This window comes from Papaver somniferum, chromosome 8, assembly GCF_003573695.1.
Source record: "Papaver somniferum cultivar HN1 chromosome 8, ASM357369v1, whole genome shotgun sequence".
Classification (NCBI taxonomy): Eukaryota; Viridiplantae; Streptophyta; class Magnoliopsida; order Ranunculales; family Papaveraceae; genus Papaver; species Papaver somniferum.
The window spans coordinates 35,967,463-35,990,110 of record NC_039365.1 but is presented as its reverse complement, the minus strand read 5'-3'; the positions used below and the strand labels follow the sequence as shown (position 1 = coordinate 35,990,110).

The following is a 22,648-nucleotide window of genomic DNA, read 5'->3' as shown; positions in this document are numbered from 1 at the left end:
CTCACGAGTTACAAGTTCACCGGTTAAATCAAGGCTTAATTTTTACAATTAAAAACAATTTCTCGAGTAATAAGTTATGGTTTTTTAAGTTAGTTAATAGGCTGGGAAACAATGTAGCTCATGCCTTGGCAAAAAAAAAAGCTAGAATAGAAGACAAAAACTTTTGTTTCTTAAGTAATTATCTAACTGATATAATCAAATGGATAGAAGAAAACTATGTAACATTTACCACCAGTTGATCAATAAATTTCTTTTAGTATCAAAAAAAGATAAAAAGAATGAAAGTGATGGAATTAGTTAAGGTCTTTGACCCCTCATACCTATAAATCAGATAGATTCTTTTACTATTTTTAGGTAATTACAATCGACTCGTCTTTATGTCGTCCAACTCATCCAGCACGCCTAAATCAGCGACTATATAATACGGCCACTAAATGAAAGGAAACAAAGTAGAAGAAGAAGTTACTGCTGATAAGTCTTCCAATGAGAGCCCAAGTAAAGGTAATTGCGAAGTTCTTATGCGCTCCAGGGTACTTAATATCCTTGACTTGCAATCTTGGCTTAACACAGCCCAACCACATCCTTACATAATTCAAGGGTATTCAGGAGAAGGGGACAAAAAGAAAGAGAGATATGGTGCACTGCCCGGCATCCATGGCTTTCATATTTAGACAACAAAGAGCATGAAGCTTCCTCCGATTAGTCTTTTCCAAAGTCCGCGTTGTAATGTGCACTTGACTCGAGCTTCTTTGCTTCGTTCAGTTTTCGCACTGCCTGAAAACAGAATTATTTAATATGAGAAATCACTTGCACTAAATGTAATTGAAATACCATATCGAGAAAAATAAAGAGGAAAGTCAAAATGGTAACTAGACAAGGCTGAAAACAATAATAACCTAGGAAGCATTGGAGATAAACTGCTCCGGGTTTGAACAAGGTTCCCATAAAACCCTTGCCAAAGCCTCTCAGTTGCATAGTTTTATTTATCACACCACAGTACACAGGAAGATAGGATTATTTTTTAAAAAAAAAATTAACTTAGACAAGACTTACTTTCATGAAATCTTCGTGAATGACATAATCACGTTCAGCACGGATTGCAAACATCCCAGCTTCAGTGCAGACATTCCTTAAATCAGCCCCATTAAAGCCCTGGGAAAGAGTTCAACAGTTTCAAAGGTTGATTTGGCTACTTCAATGAGATTTTATAAGAAAAGTTATGAGAGGGATCAGACCTCAGCCAGTTTTACAACTGCTTCATAGTCAATTTCGCCGTGTTTGGCGATCCCAGCAGCATGGATCTTCAAGATTTCCATCCTAGACTGTTCATTAGGCAATGGGATCTCTATCTTTCGGTCAAGTCGCCCTGGACGAAGAAGTGCGGGATCCAAGACATCAGGTCTGTTCGTCGCCATAATCATTTTAACCTATACATCCATTTCAAAACAATGAGAGATTGTAATTTATCACCTGCGGTCACTTGAGAAATATAGAACTTAAACAAGTGAAACCGCCATAGCAGTATTTCAACTGCTTTCAAAGACAAAGACCATCGTCTAGGCGCATACCTTCCCTAGTTGGTCAAACCCATCAAGCTGATTAAGCAATTCCATTAATGTTCTTTGGATTTCACGATCAGCACTGGTACCCTCGCTGAATCGGCGACCTCCAATGGCATCGATTTCATCCATAAATATGATGCAAGGCTTAACAAGAAAACACCAAATATCAGATGCTCAGGACACTTTTTGGTCTGGATCAAGGCTAATCAATAATATGTCATGATTGATACACATAGACCTTGGCATTACCTGATGATCACGTGCGTAGTTAAACATCTCACGAATTAATCTTGCACTTTCACCTATGTATTTATCAATTATAGCACTTGAGACAACCTACAGCCAAAAGATTCGTATTAATCAAAGGGAAACATCAAAATTTCGGATGTCTTATTGCCTTACAGGAAATCAAAAAATTCAGACCTTTAAAAAATTGGCATCTATGTTACTGGCAATAGCTCTGGCTAATAGTGTCTTGCCTGTTCCAGGTGGCCCATAGAGAAGAACACCCTGCATATTGAGATCAAAAACATTGAGATTGCAATCCTTCACAATTCGAGTAAAAAGAAAAACAACACATGCAGAAACTAAAATATAGTGCACATTACCTTGGGGGGCTTGATACCAACCCTAAGGAAGAGTTCGGGGTTCATAAGTGGCAGCTCAATAGATTCTCTTAGTTCACGAATCTGATCCGACAATCCACCAACAGCCGAGTAGCTAATGTTACCAGGATCTTCATGAAGCATGTTATAAACAACTGGATCAACCTGAGATCAAAATAATCAGCAGATAGGATCAATAATCTACCAGCATTCCAGTTGGATTGATTATTTTAATTTTGCATCAGTGAGAAAAGATAACCATATTACTTTAACTAATACAGAACAATAACTTACTTCACGCGGAAGGGCACGCATGATTGTGAGAGTTGTCATATCAAGAACGACCCTTGTTCCTGCTGTAAGCTTTTCCTTATCTACTTTACTGCGGCAACCAACAACGTACCTAGGGCCACTGCTTGCTTTAACTATTACTGGAACATAACAACATTATCAGTTAATTACTTTGCTGTCTCACAGATGTCCCAACTGATGGGGTAACAGACATAAATCCAACAAAAAATGTAGCTCCACATGCAGATAGGTAACCCAGAAACCCCATGACAATGGAAAAGAAAAGGACCTACAGCGTTCATTGTCAAGAGGTCGCAGAACTTCTCCTATTATTTGCCCAACACTCTGAAGGGACTTCAGATCATCTTCAGTTTTAGCATACTCCTTCTTGGAACCTCTTAAAGTCTCCCTTGCTGCGCATATATAAATTCATTATTAGTTTCAAATATGACCATAGCAACATGTAGACATCAACTATTCACAAAATCAGTTCTCTATCAAAAACACACACTAAACATCTCGCATGAAATTTGACATTCGAAAGCTATTGGCAACAAGTAGCTCGTAGTTAGTTATGCACAGCACCAAAAGGTCAGTATACTACTCAGCTCAAACTGATGATTAACAACCATTGTTAGACATGGACAGAATTCTCAATAAACCCAACCCTTTGTTCCTAATCATACTTATCCTCAACCCCTCCTTTCTATTATCCCCAAAAAATTCTTCTTTTTACCCTCAAAAAATAAGTGTTGCTTCGCTTAGCATTACCAGATAAATCATGGGTTCATTAATAAAAGTCTATCAACACACTGCATTCCATATTCACCTACCACCACCATTCAAAATTCAGCTCATATGTTAAGATCTAAACAGGGAATCAAACAAGTAATCATTTTAACTAAGATCTACACAGTCAGAATTAGGGTTCTTAATTTTCAACAATTTCACAAATATAAAAACCCTAAAACAGCAACCAAAGTGAAAGTAAAGTTAGGGGTTTTGTAAAAAAATTAACAAAACGAACCTGTTCTAACTCTTGATTCAAGCTCTTTGTGATGCAAGAGCTTCTTACGGTAATCTCTACCAGCAGCCTTACGCCGTTCATCTTCTCCTTCCATCCTCTACTTTGAGGTTAGCTGGTAGTGGAGATCAAATCTCCCTAATTTTATTTTGATCTATTAAATTAGGTAAAATAAGACCGGCCTAGCAAAGGGCTAACCCGGGCCATAGCCCGTCCATATTTTTGGCCAAAAAAAATATCATGTAGGAGAATTTGTTAAAGTGAAAACTACAGCCACATCCATTTTTAAGATTTTGAACACTGTGAAACTCACAGACAGAAATCTTCAAGGACGCACCCATTTTTTAGGTTAAAATTTTCCTCACACCCTTATTTTCTAAAATTATTTCCTTCATTCTTCTTCCTTTGTATTTTTATATCCGTGACTTCCTTTATCCTTCTTGTTCTCTCTTCTAATCAAAAAAGAAGTTTTTTGTTCGATCAGTCAAGGAATTGAATAACAACGGTTTTCGTATTATTGGAATAAAAAAAGAGATTACAAAGAAATCATGATATCAAACGGAGATCAAAATCACAAAATATCTCAATAATTTCATGAATTTAGGACTCCATCTAAGAAAACTCGTCACCCAGATGATATGGCTCAGTTCATCAAATCTGATCTCATGAGTAATTTCATCGGGTTCATCGTTCTGTTAAGCTAATCGATCGGTGGGAAGAAGCTTTCACAATGGTGTTGTCATGAATCGGAAACCCTAACTTCTATTTGTTCTGTATTGGATGCTCTTTCGAATTAGGTAGATGAGATTCCGCCGATTCAGCAATCCGGTAACTATGGGAATTTCACATATATGGATTGGTATGATAGATTACTTGTAGACTCTGAGGCTTTGGTTTTGAAATTTTTACCTGAAGATCTTAAATTGAGTACTAAATAGAAATAGAAAAGGTTCCACAGATTCCGGGAACTGTAAAAGATGAGCAACAATTAGTAGCCATTAAAGAAGAAAACTTAGAGGGAGAGCTGTAAGTATCTTGTACGTGTTTGGTAAAATATATAGTGCCAGTAATGTTAGCACCTGTAAAGGGAATGAGCTAATGAAAACTAGTGCTAGTTTTTGTTTTGTAAAAATGTTCTTCATGGATACTTGGTAGTTGCTGCTTCCAAGGATAACTTATTATTAATAAAGCTGTTTTTGCATATTGTTCTGTTTTTGTATAACAAATTTGTGGTGATTTTTGTTTTGGAGAATGCTAGTTAGGATTTGAATGCTTAACTGTGCATAGAATAGAAAAATCTATGAAGGACATTACTAAAATTACCTAGTATGACATTTTGATCCTAAAAGAGTTACTGCAGAGTATGTGCAAAAAAGTTGCAGTATGGCGTGCACTTCATCGTCCAGTTACTCCATTTGGGAACTGCAGGCTCTGTTGTGAGCTTAATCTCTACATCCGTGAAAAGTTAGTTCTGTATAAAAACTTGCAATTAAATATCTCTTTAGCAAGTTTTCCACTGGGATCTTCCATTTACTCCGTTTGCGAATGTAATAATGGAGAGGGATGTGACTGCATATATTAGATCTTATTGCCTGGGATCCTGCGGACAACTTGGTAAAGTTTGATTTCTGGGTTGATCTTTGAAGCATAAAACTAGTGCAAGTGGTGTCATTACCTGATGCTAATGCTAGTGCTAATGAAAATTACTTCCACTCAGGTGACGGTGAATGCGTTAGTGATTCATAGTGGCAGTGGAGCTATGAGATGGAGCACTGACGTATTAAATTTCTTGTTTTGTGCAGCAACTGCAAATACATTTCAATCCAAAACCACCTTAACAAGAAGGATTACAAATGATTAAGTAAAATTACTTAGAAGAGTTTACCATTCTCAAATGTATTTTTACCATTTCAATACATTTATTTTTACTTAAATAAATAAGTAGAAATAGATAGGTTCTTCCCATATTTTTTAAATGTATCTCGATGCTTCCCTTTACCATTTTCAGTATTGTTCAATATTTTGTTATGCAACCATGAAAGTGAATGCATAACCTGTTATGCATCTACAAAATTTGGTGCATAACTTATTATGCAGTCCAGAAAACGGTTGCATAACACATTATGCAGCAACATTTTTGTTAGTATTGAAACCAACAAAAAAAAAGGTTGCATAGCTTGTCATGCATCTACAATAATATTTGCATAACATGTTATGCAGTCGCGAAAATAAATACATAACTTATTATGCATCCGAAAATACGGCTGCATAATGCATTATGCATCTATTTGTTATGTAGCACTAATATAATGGCTACATAACTTGTTATAGATGCATAACGTTGTTATGCAGATGCATAATTTGTTATGCAGTCGAGAAAATGGTTGCATAATTCATTATGCGTCTGCAGAAATGTGTTATGCATCTTTTTTGGTGGTTGCATAAAAGTTATGTATCAATTTTTTCGAAAATTTTGCCTAAAATGATGATCGCCTCCGATTTTTTCGTGAAAAACAAAAATTTGATATTGTTGTTTGTACTCGTTGTGTAGCTCTCTTAAAAAGATTTCCAACAATATCAAATTTGTAAAATTCCAAGGCGCGAATTTTTAGATATGATATATCCAAGTCGCGTTGCCAATTATACCCCTGAAAAATTAGGCTGCATAACTCGTTATGCATGAAAAAGTAGTATGCATGACGAGTTATGTATTGATTCTTAATAATTTTGGGTGTCACGGTATCTAAAATTAATTGTGGGCCTGATAATAAGAATATTATTTTTTTTGGGCCTGCGCCTAGTTTCCCGTTTGTTAAAAGGGGAAATTAGGCTAAAGCCCAAAAAGTATATTATACTTATTGTCAAATACTCGCTATACAACCAGCAAAAAAGATGCATAACATAATATGCAGACACCATAAAAGATGCATAACACGTTATGCAGCTGTATTTTTGTGCATGCATCTATTCTTTTGGTTATGTAACCATTAAAACGATGTATATATTTAGAAAATAACATTTCAACAGAAAAGAAGAATGTGCAACGAATTATGCGACCACTACAAAGGATGTGTAGCTTCTTATTCAACCATATCTTAGTTCATGCATTCACTAATTTCGTTATGGAACTACTAAAATGATGTATATGCCTAAAACATAAAATTCCATTCAGAAAAAAAGACGCGTAACGTACTATGCAGTCATTATATCAGCTGCATAACAAGTTATGAATCCATTTTTATACATGTTTGATTTTAGTGCTTAGAAAAAAAATGATGCGTAATGCATACACAACCATATTTTTCCACGCGTATCAAGTTATGCATCCATTTTCTCAGACATATAAAAGATTATGCAATAACTTTTATATTTCAGTGCTAACGAAGAAAAAAAAATGCATAATGCGTTATGAAGTTACTTTATCTAGTGCATGACAGGTTATGCAGCTGTTTTTCTGGTTGTTTTCAGTGTTAACAAAAAAATTGTTGCACAACATGTTATGCAGCTATTTTCTCAGATGTATAACAGGTTATGCATCGATTTTATCGGATGTATAATAAGTTAAGCGTCGATTTTATCGAAGGCTTGACAAATTATGCATCAATTTTATCGAATGCTTAACAGATTATGCATCCATTTTTCTAACTGCATAACCAATTTGGAGACTACACATGCAGTAACATAAACACCTTAAAAACAAGATATAGAAAGAAAAGAAAGAAAAAACATGTAAAAAGCTTGTAGATGCAGCAGGAATAAAATGCCAAATCTGCCTCCCTGCTGAGTTGGATAGATGATTGAAATGTTGAAGAATTTAAGAACAGGTTGATGATGCCCAATGCTAATAAATGACTAACCTTTATACATACATGTATAAAACAGTGGAAGTTCCTGAAATACAAAAAGAGCTCCAAACAGAAGAGTCGTGGTTAGATTATTAGGTTGATGGAGCGTTAGAGGTAAGAGGAATATGCAACAAGTGAAGAACATTGTTGATATCACGAGCTTGCGACCTGTAGTGCCCCCAAAGCTAGCAACTGACTAATCCAAGAGATTAACCATAAACTGAGGCACTATGATCTAAAACATCTATTTAAACATTAATAAAGAAGTTCTAAACAAAGATTGACACGAATCTAAACCCTCTCTGAAATAAATACAAGAACTCCTCTCAAATGATACATATTCAATAATGAGTTGGTTTACAAATAAAATATAAACACATAATAAACATTGTGGAAGCTAACCAACTCCTCAAAGCTTTCATCCCCACGTACACATCTTGATCTGTCACTGAAACTGAAAGTGGGAATTGAGTGAGCATCTCATCCCGAAGGGTGCCCAGTAGAAATAACAACTAACTTTCGAGTAATCACTATAATGATTTAAAGACAATGCAGGTTTTGCTAAAAACGATAAAATGCGGAAAAACATACTAAGCATATTAAAATAATAAGTTGTACTGAAATATAAAGTTCTACCAACCAATAAACCGTCACACATTCACAACATAAATAATAGTTGAGCGACGTCTTCCTTCGGAGTAGCAAGGCATGACTGTTGCGGATTCTTCAATGATCATTAAAGCCCCCCTGAGGTTTTCCGGCCTCGAAGTCATAAACGATATGTACCTTACCAGTACCTCATTCTACGCAGACTCTACATATTAAGTGATTCTCTATAAACACCAAAACATAATATAATAGCTTTTGAAAGTAATTTAAAAGAACAATAAACATACATGCATACAGAATAGTCCCCTCTATGAAAAAGTATTCCATAGACTGCTTTTTCGCCTCCTATGGTAATATTGGACACCTCAGTACCCACTTAAGGATACCCTCCGGGCCTATATTAATATTGGATGCTTTTACGCCCCTACACAAGTGCTTAAAAACTAGGTATAAAATGCGGTGAAGGAACTCATTTTATATACCAATCAAAATGAAACGCTCTTCTTTTCATGTTAACAATAAGTAAAGAATGTAATCACTTTCCAGTCAATGGAAAGAATCACTTTTCGGAAATAAGTAAATACTCCCAAAACACAGATATTAGTTGTTTCTAAAGATCCAAACCATCCCAAAATGTAAAGGAAAACTAGTTTGTGTTACACAAATAATATATGCATACACATATCATATACTAACAAAGATATGCGTGGATTTCATAATAGATAGATTTGTAAAACAATAATGAATACAAGAGAGTTCGTTATCAATTCCCACATCTTTTAATGACAAGCCTCGTCTACGTCGAGATGTTCAATCCACTGGATCATCCTTTAAATCGATCATTGTTAATAAGGAGTAACTGTTTTTGATTCATTAACAAAACCATCTTCTTCTTCAAATTTCACAGAACAAACACCCCTTCTTCGTCTATCAAACTAGATAATTGATTCTCCTAAGTTTCTTTTTGATTTCACGACTTCAGAAATGACTCTCAGAATCGCCAGAGAGAAAACGAAGAAAAATAGAAGAAGAAGAAGAAGAAGAAGAAGAAGAAGAAGAAGAAGGAGGAGGAGGAAAAAAAAGAAGAAATAAGAAGAATAAGAGAAATGATTTCTCTTCGACACGTTTTGATGATGATAAGGCCAAAGGAAAATGATAAAGGCACCCACCGAAATTATATGGGCATCCAGGCGGTCTATAAAGGAAATGATAATTCTACCCTTCATATATATCTGATGAAATCTGCTTCGTCCGGTATCCGAATGACACGTTCGAGTAGCCCATTTCGCATAACTTTTCGAGATCTATCTAGTGATACTAGTTTCGTATCTAAATCGTTGTTAGATTAATTTCTATTAATTAAAATCTACGCTAGCTAATCGAGTCATTAGCGACTTAATCGTGTCTTGACCGGTCTAATAGTGCTGACGAGCTTGAGGGTCGTTACACGACCTATCCTATCTACAATGGCTGCCGCAAACAGAAGCCTAGGAAACCCTGGAATAAAAATCTAAGACCAAACAGTCAAAAATTAAGAAAAAATTTAAATTTAGTGACTATAAAGTACGGGAAACTGTCATTTCATTTCATGCTTAAATAAAGTAAAACCTAGTGGAACTTATTAAGAATCCAACATTCCAGTCCCAACATTACAAGTAAGTGAACAAAAGCACCAATAAAGAGCAAAAAACTACAAGGCAGAGAGAGTAACTGAAAGTGATAGTATCTACAACCCATCACACACCTTCAAAGAAGAAATCGGAAGATAGATAAATTAGTCTAAATTAGAAACAGCACTGTGGAAAATAGCAGCGAAGCTATGGGGGATGGTTTCTAGCATCAAACACCGTGAATGGAAGTTCCCTCTCATTCATTTGTTTTACACATGCTTTATGTTAAAGCAAAGCAAATTTTTAGATACAAATTATGAAACATATCCGTGCGACATCCATAAAGGTTCTAGCAATTACACATCGTCATATTAAAAAAAAATTGACAACGAATCCAATACATTATGATATAATATTTCATGTCTGACAAGGTCTTTACAAAAAAAAATATATATATATATATTGAAAAGATGAGGGTACCCAAATATACCTCAATCTAAAACTTTTCCACCTATAAGTCCCTTCTTTCCGAAAGTGATTGTCTATGGACTGTGTCGAGACAATACAACTAATCGGTTGCACACTTCGTGTGATCGTCTATGGATACGAGATCGAGACAATACAACAACGAAGTATGTTTACTTGATAATAGGTTCGGACTTAACCAAACACTATAGGATTACCTATCAAGTAAATGGGAATTAACGTTTGTGTATTTTACTTCTAATTATAATAAGAACAATTATAATTGCGTAAATATAAAGTAAAACACAAAGAAAGATTTTGTTAACGAGGAAACCGCAAATGCAGAAAAACCCCGGGAGCTAGTCCAGATTTAACACCACACTGTATTAAGCCGCTACAAACATTAGCCTACTACCAATTAACTTCGGACTGGACTGTAGTTGAACCCTAATCAATCTCACACTGATTCAAGATACAGTTGCGCTCCTTACGTCTATGATCCCAGCAGGATACTATGCACTTGATTCTCTTAGTTGATCTCACCCACAACCAAGAGTTGCTACGATCCAAAGTCGAAGACTTTATATACAAATTTGTCTCACACAGAAAAGTCTATAGGATTGAATAAATCTGTCTCCCACAGAAATACCTAAGAGTTTTTGTTCCGTCTTTTGATAAATCAAGGTGAACATGAACCAATTGATAAACCAGACTTATATTCCCGAAAAACAGCCTAGTATTATCAATCACCTCACAATAAACTTAATCGACGAGCGAAAAAAGTTATTGTGGAATCACAAACGATGAGACGAATTGTTTGTGATTACTTTTCTATCTTGCCTATCGGAGATATAAAATCTCGAGCCAATTATTTCAATTGTACTCAACACGATAGAAACAACAAGATCAGATCACGCAACTACAAAAGATAATAGTTGGGTCTGGCTTCACAATCCCAATGAAGTCTTCAAGTCGTTAACCTACAGGGTCTCAAGAAGAAACCTAAGGTTAAAGGAGAATCAACTCTAGTTATGCAACCAATAACACACATGAGGTGTGTGGATTAGGTTTCCCAGATGCTAGAGTTCTCCTTTATATATCAAGTCAGGGTTTGCAATCGAAGTTACCTTGGCAACAAAGCATTCAATATTCACCGTTAGATGAAAAACCTGATTCAACCAAGCTAATATCTTTCAACCGTTAGATCGAACTTAGCTTGTTACACACAAATGAAATGTACCCTCGTTTAGGTTTATGTAACCGTACCTAAACGTGTACACCATGTTGGTTCACAAATAGTTAACCAAGGTTAGCCATATGATTACTCTCATATCAACTCTATTCATCTCAAGCATAACTAGTTCAAATGACTCAAATGAAACTAGTTAAAGAGTTATTCAATTGTTATAGAAAACACAATTGAAATCAAATCGGTTTGATTCACTTGAATCAATCATGAATATTATAACCATGGTTTGCAAAGATTGCATTCCTTATGATTTAAATGTTTAAGTTCATGAACTGACCGATTTGACAAAGTAACCAGCTTAAGTATGCGTACGGGTATGCGTACCTAAGTAACCGGATTTGAGTTTGTTTTAGTTTCCAAACTCAGCAGAAATTTTCGATTCGAAAACTTCCACCAGTATGCGTACGGGTACACATACTTAAGATGACTAGTTTAGGAGTTTGTAATTCCCAAACTCAGCAGATATATTTTCCCAAACTACTGTCTCCTTCACCAATTTGGTATACACACATATGCATACACTTGGTTCCCGGTTTGTGGATTTATATACTAATATGCGAGTACATTATATATGCTTATATCCAAACATGGTTACATTCTCAACTCTTTATTTCAATCATTGAAACATTCTTCTATAATAACACTAACTGTTTTCACACACTATTAACATCAAAGCAATTTTCAAGATATTGAAATAATCATTATCGAACTATTCCAAGCCTACATCAAATGACTGTATCACACAAACCATGTAAGATGTTACTTGGAAATTTTCTCATGATATAAGATGAACTTGGTCGAAGCGAAAGCTTACCAACACATATTTCGAGAAATATGTAAGCGAGATATACTCAGCTCGAAATCCCAAATATGTATAGAGAAAACTATATCTTAACACGACTTATGTCTCAATATAGGAGATAGTATAAATAGACTTTCCATGTGATAGATGAGTTCAAGTCTCCACATACCTTTTATCGAAGAAGTTCCATAAGATCCCCTTAGTAGTTCTTCGTCTTCAAATGATGAACTCTGTGAATCTAAGCTCAACTACACTATCTATGTCCTAGTCTGAAACATCTATAAATAGGCTAGAAATTAAGACTTATTGTTTTGATCATTAACATTGACAAACATGCTTGAGATAGCAACACATGCGAGTTCGATCGAGCAGTGCTCTAACAGAGTTCACATACAATGTTTATATCCATTCAAGGTTATATATTCTAAACTCTCATTTCAATCATTGAAACATTCTTAGAGGATGTTAAATAGAGGTTATTCACACACTATTTTTCATCAAAGCGATTTTCAAGATATTGAAATAATCAACTTCGTCACTTGTAAAGATGAACTTGTCCAAAGCGAAAGCTTACCAACACATATTTCGAGAAATAGATAAGCGAGATAAACTCGGCTCGAAATAGCAAATGTGTATAATCGAAGTCGATATAGCAATACGACTTTTATCTCAAGATAGGAGATAGAGTAGATAGACTTTTGAGTGATAGATAAGTTCAAGTCTCCACATACCTTTTTGTCGATGAAGTTCCACCAGTTCCTTGAGTAGTTCTTCGTCTTTGCATGATGAACACCGTGGAGTCTAGAGCTCAACTACACTTTCTATCCTAGTCTGAGACTTAGCTATAAATAAACTAGAAATCGAGACTTATAGTTTTGGGAGCTAAACTTGACAAACAAGCTTAAGATAGCAACGCTTGCAAGTTCGACCGAGTAGTGCTCTAACAATCTCCCCCTTTGTCAATTTTAGTGACAAAACTATCAATACATATGGAATAACAAATAAATAAACTTTGCAGCTTCTCTTCTACATGCATGATCTCCTTGGTTCTTCAACATTACTCAAAATCTTCGTCACTTCCAAGTACTCCAATGATTCCAAAGATATTCAAATCAGCATCGTCGTTGTTGAAGATCCGTAGCCATAAAAATGAGAAAACAAAAGCTCTCAATCATTGTTACACAGTGTCATAGTATTATTACACAACATCAAAGTTCAATTGTATCACAACTTTGACAACAATACTATGGTGATATGTATCATTCCCCCTTAGTCAATACTTCATCTCACATGAAAACCACTCCCCCTTACATAATGATCCGAAAACCATATGTATATGTAGTGTGAACTACACATTAATTTTTCCCGTTTTTGTCAATAAAATTGGCAAAGTTACGAAAACCAGTGGGATCCTAATGAAATTTCCATAGAGACACTTCAAGACCAAAATAAAGCACATATCAACTTTTTAGATGCAATAATATAGCCGAAACTAAATGCATTCATCAAGGAGTTTATAAAGATACAAGATAACCCCTATAATATTCCACGGCCGCACTCCCCACAAAGATTTTGCAATTAAGCACAAGTTATATTAAGAACTCTCCCCCATAAAATGTCATTCCCGAAAGAACAACAAGATCGACCTTACTTTCACAATAAAAGAAGGATTTCTTTGGACGTTACAAATCACATAAAACATGAATTTATATCCAAAATACTGAATTAAATTAACCACAAGATAACCCATGATTAATTTAATAGGAAATGCTCAACATAAGAGAACTTACGGAGCCACGCGGTATATACATAAGAAATATGGATCAGGGAAGATCAATACCGCGGAATAAACAAAGATTCATTCTATCTTTTATCACTATTTGCACAATGACATATAATAGACTTAATCTTTGTAAACAAAACACTACACCAAATATGAGGTTTAGCAACTCAGATTTGCAACAGCTTAGCAGCTGTTGCGAATTTTCAGTTGCTAATATTTGTTGCAAACATTTCGCAACAGTGTAGAAGAGTTACGAAACTCGCAACTAAACCCAGTTGCACGCGTGCATAAAACAAGTGTGGTTGCCTACACTTGAAACTGACTCACTATTCAGCTCACTCAGATACTCGGGAGTCTGACTCGGTTTTCTTATCTCTATCATTATAGAATCCCGATCAATTCATTCATTCCCTATCTCATTCTCTTCTCTTTCTCGTTCCTCCTGTGAACCCTAATGAAACCCCAAATCCTTTTCCCTCTTTTGGAGAAAGTTCTGAAATCATTCAAATGAAAACCTATGTTCTTCATCACTGTCCTGCATCTTCTCGATTGAAAAACCAATATCTAACCCCTAACCCTAGATTTGATGTTCCTGCTGCTGAACAAGACGAACCAAGATAATTTTTATATCAGAAACTCACTAATCTCGTGTAGAAGATTTACAGTCTTAGTTACATTTCTGAACAAATCGATTAAGTGGTTCGATTCTAGTACTGGTGGTGGTGAAAAAGAACTCAATATCTTCAAACAAAGAAACGATTCATTGGTAGCTTGTGTTGTTAATGATAAAATCCTTCTCGCGATTAATTGGGTAATTATCTACGACTCATTCTTCTTCATCATCTTTAATTTCAGAAATTTAAATTTTAATATTAGGGGTAGGGTAAATTTTCAAGGTCTTGATTTTCTTAGTAGTAGTTTTGATTGAAGTATTGTTTTTCTTGATCAGAGTTGCAGGTTACTTAAACTGGTATTTATTTTGATTCCTGATGATGATGGTGTGGTGGTGGTGATGGAGAAGAAGATGACTCAGTTTGCTAAGAAGATTGCTCCACCATGCTTGTCTATAGGTTCTCTTTATTTTTTTGCTTTTGTTTCTTCGATTTGGGTTTAGGGGTATTCTGATAGATGTTTCAGTTCTGATTTTGGTTGATTTATGTGCATCTATACTGATGGTTGCATCAGACAGTGTAATACCTTATACCTCTCTGTAACATATACATGGATAATGTGATGTGGACAGTCCCACTGTTCTGGTCTATACCGTGTATACTGTACCATCTTTTGCATGCTCAGGAAACTATTGAAAAACTACACTTTCTGTGGACACTTTAATTCTTACACCCAGTGACTAGTTGCTCGATGTAGCTCCTGCACGAACACCTCCTCAAGAAGCTTTCCTTTTGGCTGATGATGTACTTTCCCAAGCTGTTCAAGGAATCTCAGATTTTTAACTATGAGCATCAACTTCAAAATCTGTGTATCTCATAACCTCGTATTTTTTCCTTTTATAGTTAACTTTGTTTTATTTTCGTTTCTTGATCCAGATTCCAGGCTTACTGAATGTGGATTTTGGCGATGTAAAAGCTATAATGAAAGACATGGGAACAACAATGCTTGGTGTTGGGATTTCCATTGGCAAATCGAGCTGAAGAGGCAGCACTACAGCCTACAGTCAACCTCAGCTCCATTGATAGATAGATCAATTGAGCAGGCAACTGGGTGTGGATATTAATATTTTTGATTGAAAGGACCGGACTTTGCAAGGGGTGAACAGAGTGGCACAGGTATTTTACTACCCTATCTGAATATCAAGTTTAACATAGCTACTCTATACTGTTATTCTTATTAATTGTACAAGGTAGTTGTAATGCTTTTGAAAGCTGTTCAAAAAGTCGAGCTGGGTTTTCACTCTTTCTCAGTTTTGTAGGTGCAGTCAAAACCAGCCACATGCTCTTGGCTAATTGTGATCATATTTTTTTACTGGGTTGCACAAATACTGGTACGGGTGTCCGGTACCAATATGCTTTTGAGAATTGGACACAGACTTTTCAGAAAATATCTTTACCTTTTGCCTACAAAATTGATGTTAGTGTTGGTATCAGTACCCGACATGATGCATGTACGTGTGGTATCTGACATTGGTACGCACATGCCCTACAAGTATTGGTGCAACCCAGCTTTTTTGTTAGTACTGGAGATTATAACCATCTTGACATAATCTTTGGGCCTGTAATTGATGATAGATACACAGGCGAGGTGCATGATTGCTTCTCTTCGGCATGTATTATAGTCCTTCTTCACGATAATCTTGGGTCGCTTTGGACAACAAAAGGTATCATTTATACAATGTTGCTTTGCTAATGTGGGTATGAGTTAGATTTTTTAGTTTGGCTGTCATGTAATTTTTAGTTTTTTGTTAATTTGTGTGTGAGTCGGATTTCTTAGTTCGGGTGTCACTTGATTTTCCTTTAGCTATTGTGGGCTCTGTTTGATTGAGGAAAAATGTTTTGTTGGTGTGATTAATGCTTTGATAGTTTTGTCTCACTACTTGGGGGATAGATTATTCTGTTGCTGCTGCTTTGATTCCTTGATGATTATCTAAAATGGGTTGTGATTGCTTTTCAAATGCATCTAAGTGAACGCTGTTAACCAGAGAGTAATGTGTGGCTTTTATTAGTTTTGAAAATAACCAGTTTGCAATCACTACCAAACTTCACAGGCAAGCCTTCTAGTGATGCAGATTCGACGGTGTCAAATATTATTTTGCACGACTGAGCAGCTCCTCCATACCTTGAAAGGGTCGGCAAAAAAGCTTCGAAGAGTTAACTAACATGGTTGAACCCCATCTCAAAATTCTGTAAGTAAATCCTTTTAGTTTACCAATGTATTTGCCAGTAAATCCTATTAGTTAAATATAGTTTAATTCAATTTTAACTAATGGTAACATTGTGGCTATGAACCGTGAGACTATACCTGTTCAGAGGTTATGTGTGAGAACCCTTATACTTTATTTTTTTATATATTTGGCACTTTGCTAGCTTATCATCACTATGGCATTCTCAATGCTTGATGTCTTCATGTCCTTTACATGGTATTTATATCTCCATTTCATTGCCTTGACGCTGTCTATTAACACTATCATATTGATGATTGCCAAAAACTTACTATTAAGTGCAAAATATTAAGGCTTTTGTATAATGTAGAACATTCTACCTATATAATAAAGGATTTTGATTCTTAAATAAAGTTCTGATTGCGGTTTCCTTATTTATTGAGGGTCAATGCTAAAGATCGTCTTGACATCATTCAACCTGCACTAACTCGGGTCATAACGCTGCCATGAGAAGTAAGGTCTGACCCTTACCATCTAGAGTATCTTGGATGCCTATAACATGTTTATGAGTTCACATTTAATTTGTTTTCAAAGTTTGACAGTAGTATTATTTCATCACATTCTTGCTGGGTTTGAAAAATGTATTTCATTTGTTTTCATTATGTTGATGTTAGATAGCAACTGTTTCATCCTCCTTATATAATGTGTGCATGGTAACAACTAATCTGTAGTTTTATAGGGTACACAGATACACCATGACCGTAGCATGGAAGTAAAGTAACTCTTTATTTGACTTTTTGGCGATTAACATTATGAAGATATTACAGTGATGTTGCTTTGGCGAGTCATAATTATTATGACTTATCTTGACTTGGTACCCAGAAATGTTATCTGTTCAGTCATCATGTTTGTGGTGTTTCCAGCTGAGACTTCCTTCACTAGCTAAACCAATAGTGGACCTTTGTTTGAATATGTTGGATTCCAAAGAAGAATTTATCCATGTAGGAAATTGACTAACACTTGGTAATCTGTTTTTATTTGTAATGGTCGATGCTTCCGTTCATCTGGATTGTAGTTTTCTGATTTGGGTTTATATAGTTTTACGTCCTGTAATTATTATGTCTATACTTCCTCTCCACGGTCAGTAATGTTTATTTATTTTTTTCATTGAAGAAGTGAAGAGCCTCTGTTGGTGATCAGAACTACAACTTGGTGCCTACCGAGTTCACTCCGCGTTCAATGTCAGTACATTTCGACCCCAGCATTGAATGATCAGGAAGCAGTGATGCACCTCTTGAGAAGCAGGTAATATTTTAGTTTTTTACTGAAATGCGATCAAAGGCCCTCCTGTACTTATGGTATTATTTTTATGTTCACTCGTCTACAAGGGTAACACCTTTATTTGGTTGTACAATCTAAGGTTTAAAGGTGATGTAATATTGAGAGTGGTCGATTTCTAGGTGACCTTGTTGATGTTGTTGTTCTTTTCACAGAGTGTTGTATAATTTGCTTTTCTAATAAAAGGTTTTGTTGCATCTCATTGTTCACAGGCATACGGGTGGGAGCTGATGAAGTCGTGGTCGCAGTTAAAGGCGACGACTCTCTTCACATGAGCTGCTGGTATGCTTTAACATTTCTGTGTTGCTTTTCATTTTTATTCTCTAACTTCTTATATCTAGATTTGCTTCTTACACTGATTAACATCTTTAAGTAATTATGTTGATCATAAATGTCTGTCCCAATGCTTCTAATCTTCCCAAGACACTGCCAGCTCTTACTTTTACTGCAAGAGCTCGGAGTGCTGAGCTAAGTCTTGGGAATCGAGATACCATTAAGAAATGGAGAGATGTTGTAAGTTTGCATTAAATCTTCTGTTAGAATACTGATATGCTGATCTCTCTTTCCTAAGTTTTCTTTACTGTGCAGGCAAATGATGCCAGGAAGCAGTTGTATGAAAAAGAGAAGGAAGTTCAAGATCTGAAGCTAGAGTCTATGGGACTAAAGCATGAGCTTAAAGATGCAAATGAGCAATGTATTCTTCTTTTCAATGAAGTACAGAAGGCCTGTAAAGTTTCCTTTACATTGCAGGCAGATCTGAAGGTTCTTCTTAAGTTCTTTAATATCTCAAAAAGTTATATTTATGTTGTGTCTAGGGCAATTCGACATTATCTTCATTGTATCATTTTTGCTGCAGTCAAAAACTCTGATGCTGTCTGAAAAGCATAAGATTGAGACGGATCAAAACACAGCTCAAAAATCAAGTTGCTCATCTTTTACAACTGGAGCAAGATACAAAACTCAGATACAAGAACGCGATTCGACAATTTAGGCCCTACAGGTATAAATTCTTTCTTTCTTTCTTTCTTTCTTTCTTTCTTTCTTTCTTTCTTTTCATTATTTTTTCCCTTCAATGTAGGCGAAAGTTAATAGTATCGAATCACAGCTAAAGGAAGCCATCATCTTGAGTTTGGTACTGAGCTGACACTTTTTTAGTCAAGTATTTGCAAGTGTAAGTGAAACTGGATATGCTTTAGTGAAATATGGCCATCCTGTCTATATACCAAAATCATGTGCTGATAAATTAGTTTGTTTTACTTTCTGAGGTAGATGCTTTTCTGATTTTTTTTCCCTTGATCTAATATTTGACAAAGGAGTAGAAAACCTAGATGTTAAATCAAAGAATAAGGTGGTATTTTATCACTTTCTTAAAGGGATTGATGTTCAATGTGTTTGGGTTGTGAAGGCAATAAAACCTGGATTATAGGTCAAACCTGATTTTGACCTGGTTTTTAATGGTCAAAACCACTATTTTTTGTTGTTACGAAACATTCGCAACTGTAAATATCTGTTGCGACACCCCAATTTCGTAACTGTTCAAATTTGGTTGAAATTGCAGGCAACTGTTGCGACCATCTAAGTCGCAACAGTTCCGAAATTTTGACGTTGCAACAGAACTGTGGCAACCATATATTCGCAACGGCTTCTGAGATGTTGCGAAATATTGCAACATCGACTTTCGTAACAGGAATAAACTGTTGCGACCCCGTTTTGCAACTGCCACGTATCGTTGCGAAACACTAAATTTGGTGTAGTGAAAGCTCATCCTTTCTTCCATCAATATTTGCATAATGATATAAAAGGCCTAACTTTTGCTTGTCAAAAGCTCATCCAATCTTTTATCAATACTTGCATATCGACATACGACAGACTTCACTTTTGACCATGTATGGGACAATCATAGTTCACGGACGCAAACACACATATCCCATAACAAATTGCAATATATAAAACCATAAAGATTAATACTGCAAAAATCATCTTCCAAACAAACTTTAGAATTTAAACAAATAAATCTAAAAACATTGAAGATGAAAAACGTTGGACATAGCTATGTGTAATCACAATAATGGCTATTCCAAACTCTAGTTATTCTTCTTAAAGAACACAAGAATAAAATCCTCATAAGAAGATTTCCTAGGAAAAATCAAAACAACTCTTAGAGAACATGATTCGAAAGAAAAACATTAAAAACATAGCCAGCAACCATAGATTGAACATGGACGAGCTCATTAGTTGCTTTCTTCAGTTCGTTTTTCAGAAATTAAAGATTCCTTGTTGCAATTCCAAGTTGTTCACGTACGACCTCAAAATCTCGAAGAAGATTTCCTACCAGTTGTGATGACATCTGAACTGGTAGTTTTTTTTTCATGATCAACAGCATGATAGCAGGTTACGAAAATAGGGTTCTCGTGAAACTCGATAGTCTTGCCCTTCTCAACATTTTCTTCCTTGTTGCATCCATCCATTGTGGACATAGAAATCAGGTGAACCTTTTGAAGTGACGGAACATGTATGTACCAAAACGGAGCATGATACATATACATATACACACACATATATATATATATATATGAGTGTTTCATAGGAAACCCTAGGGATACTCGTATACGTTCCGTGTGGGTCAGATGTTCGTGCACTTATGGTTACAACCTTGGTACGGGACCAAAAGAATAATGGATCTAAATTTAGAAGAAGTCTTGAAAAAATCAAGAATCATTCTAAACAAAGGTTGACATTCTTAGTTCAAAGGAACATAAAAGAATTGTTGAAAATCAAGAAGGAATTATTCTCAAGAGTGAATGGTTAAAAACATTACGTCATGTACAGTACTGGAGCAAGGCTCAACAGTTTTATGATCATCGTTTTGAAAAGGACAAGTAAATTATAACCACAACTACTTTCTCAAGACACAAAGACTTCTTGAGAATTATGAGCATCCTTCCACATTACAAGAAGGATGATACATTGAGTAGTCATGTTGTATTTTGATGAGATTTTTTCTCATCAAGAATATTGACTTCTTCTCTCTTTCCTTCTTGAAGATTTTCAGAAAAATCACTAGGATTAGTTGAAAGAGATTTAACCGGAGGAGAAGAAGGAATACCTGAACCTGCCGCTTTCCTTGCCTTTTTGATACTCCGTTTGAGTCTGTTTATGCTGATCTTGGGCTCCGAGATTCGATTATTGATATGAATGAAATCTGGAGAAGACACCTCGGGTTCACGGTCTTCTTCTGAAGAAGATAAGGAATTTCGCTTTTCTTTCTTTCCCCTATGCCTTTTTCTCTTCTCAGAGTAATTAACGAGTTAGTTGTCCACCTGATATTCTTTCTTCTACAATTGTAGTAATTTTTGTCTCAAAATTATAATCTAGAAATGACTCATCACAGCATTTCTATTGATTGCAGACACTGCCTTTTACTACCAACAATATGAGATATAGATTTAATTCTTCTTTAGACATCCATGTAAGAATGTTGTGAAGTTTCTCATTCCTCAGTCGAAAACGACATCTTCGTTCAAGATGTCCTTTATTTCCGCAATAATAGCAGTTAAAATATTTGTTCTTGACTGTTCTTATGCGAGTAAAATTTGAAGGAGTACAATCCTTATTCCTAAGACCGTAGGCTGCTGGAAAAGTTTTTTCACATGAAGAGTTGTCATTAGCATGAAAAAAATTGATCTTACCAGTACTTGGAGCGTTTATTCCCTTATAGCCCAGACCACGTGTATCACGATGTTCTTTACATGCTCCAAGCATATAAGATAATTTTGTAGACCTGGAATTGAATCTTTTCAGATTCTCTCTCGGTGATTTTACCTTATTAAGAGCAGCAGCGAGATCGGTCACCAAAGATTTTTCTCTGGCGAGGAGACTGAATTCTTTATTGTTAAAACATTTTTGTTGAGAGTCATATCTTGCTTCAGATTCCGCAAGTCTTTCTTTCAACACAAAGAGATTTCGAAGGAGATTATCCCATTCAGACCTTTTTGAGCGTAAGTCTTCTTATCGATCTTTAACGGTAGATTGTAAAATTTTATATCCACAATCATAACCTTTAAATAGTTTTATCATCTTTCTGTTTTCTTGACAGAGAGGAGACAAATATTTTATCAAGCAAGTTGTTGACTTCTTTTCTTTCAAAGCATGGTCAACGAGCTTGATATATTGAGAGACTTCCTCATCGATAGTTTGTCCTTCTTCTGAATCACTCTCATATGAAAGATCATCCAACCGTGAAAAGCGAGGGTACCTAAATATACCTCAATCTAAAACTTTTCCACCTATAAGACCTTTCTCCGAAAGTGATTGTCTATGGACTAAGCCGAGACAATACAACTAATCGGTTCACACTTCGTGTGATCGTCTATGGATACGAGATCGAGACAATGCAACAACGAAGTATGTTTACTTGATAAATGGTTCAGACTTAACCAAACACAATATGATTACTATCAAGTAAATAGGAATTAACGTTTGTGTATTTTACTTCTAATTATAATAAAACAATTATAATTGCGGAAATAGAAAAGTAAAAGACACAACAAGATTTTTGTTAACGAGGAAATCGCAAATGTAGAAAAACCCAGGGACCTTGTCCAGAATTGAATACTCTCAGGATTAAGC

At 35.5% G+C, this 22,648-nt stretch overlaps 1 protein-coding gene and 2 long non-coding RNA genes across 3 annotated transcripts; 2 read left to right on the top strand and 1 right to left on the bottom strand.

Annotated features, from left to right (window-relative positions):
• Nucleotides 1–235: 235 nt before the first annotated feature.
• LOC113306511 (26S proteasome regulatory subunit S10B homolog B) lies at nt 236–3,639 on the bottom strand. The gene is made up of 10 exons (XM_026555441.1): nt 3,486–3,639; nt 2,752–2,871; nt 2,462–2,598; nt 2,171–2,332; nt 1,986–2,072; nt 1,812–1,898; nt 1,569–1,706; nt 1,236–1,427; nt 1,054–1,152; nt 236–774 (listed from the first exon to the last, which is right to left on the bottom strand). Exons 1-10 carry the CDS (start codon nt 3,577–3,579, stop codon nt 700–702), a joined length of 1,191 nt encoding a protein of 396 aa, XP_026411226.1. The 5' UTR covers nt 3,580–3,639; the 3' UTR covers nt 236–699.
• Nucleotides 3,640–14,274: 10,635 nt separating this feature from the next.
• On the top strand, nt 14,275–18,295 carry LOC113302273. The gene is made up of 7 exons (XR_003336727.1): nt 14,275–14,656; nt 14,795–14,915; nt 15,393–15,632; nt 16,092–16,180; nt 16,568–16,705; nt 17,855–17,986; nt 18,232–18,295. It is a non-coding gene; the product is annotated as an uncharacterized LOC113302273 (long non-coding RNA).
• A 157-nt stretch (nt 18,296–18,452) lies between these two features.
• Nucleotides 18,453–19,439, top strand: LOC113304051. The gene is made up of 4 exons (XR_003338016.1): nt 18,453–18,532; nt 18,608–18,781; nt 18,876–19,019; nt 19,098–19,439. It is a non-coding gene; the product is annotated as an uncharacterized LOC113304051 (long non-coding RNA).
• Nucleotides 19,440–22,648: the final 3,209 nt, after the last annotated feature.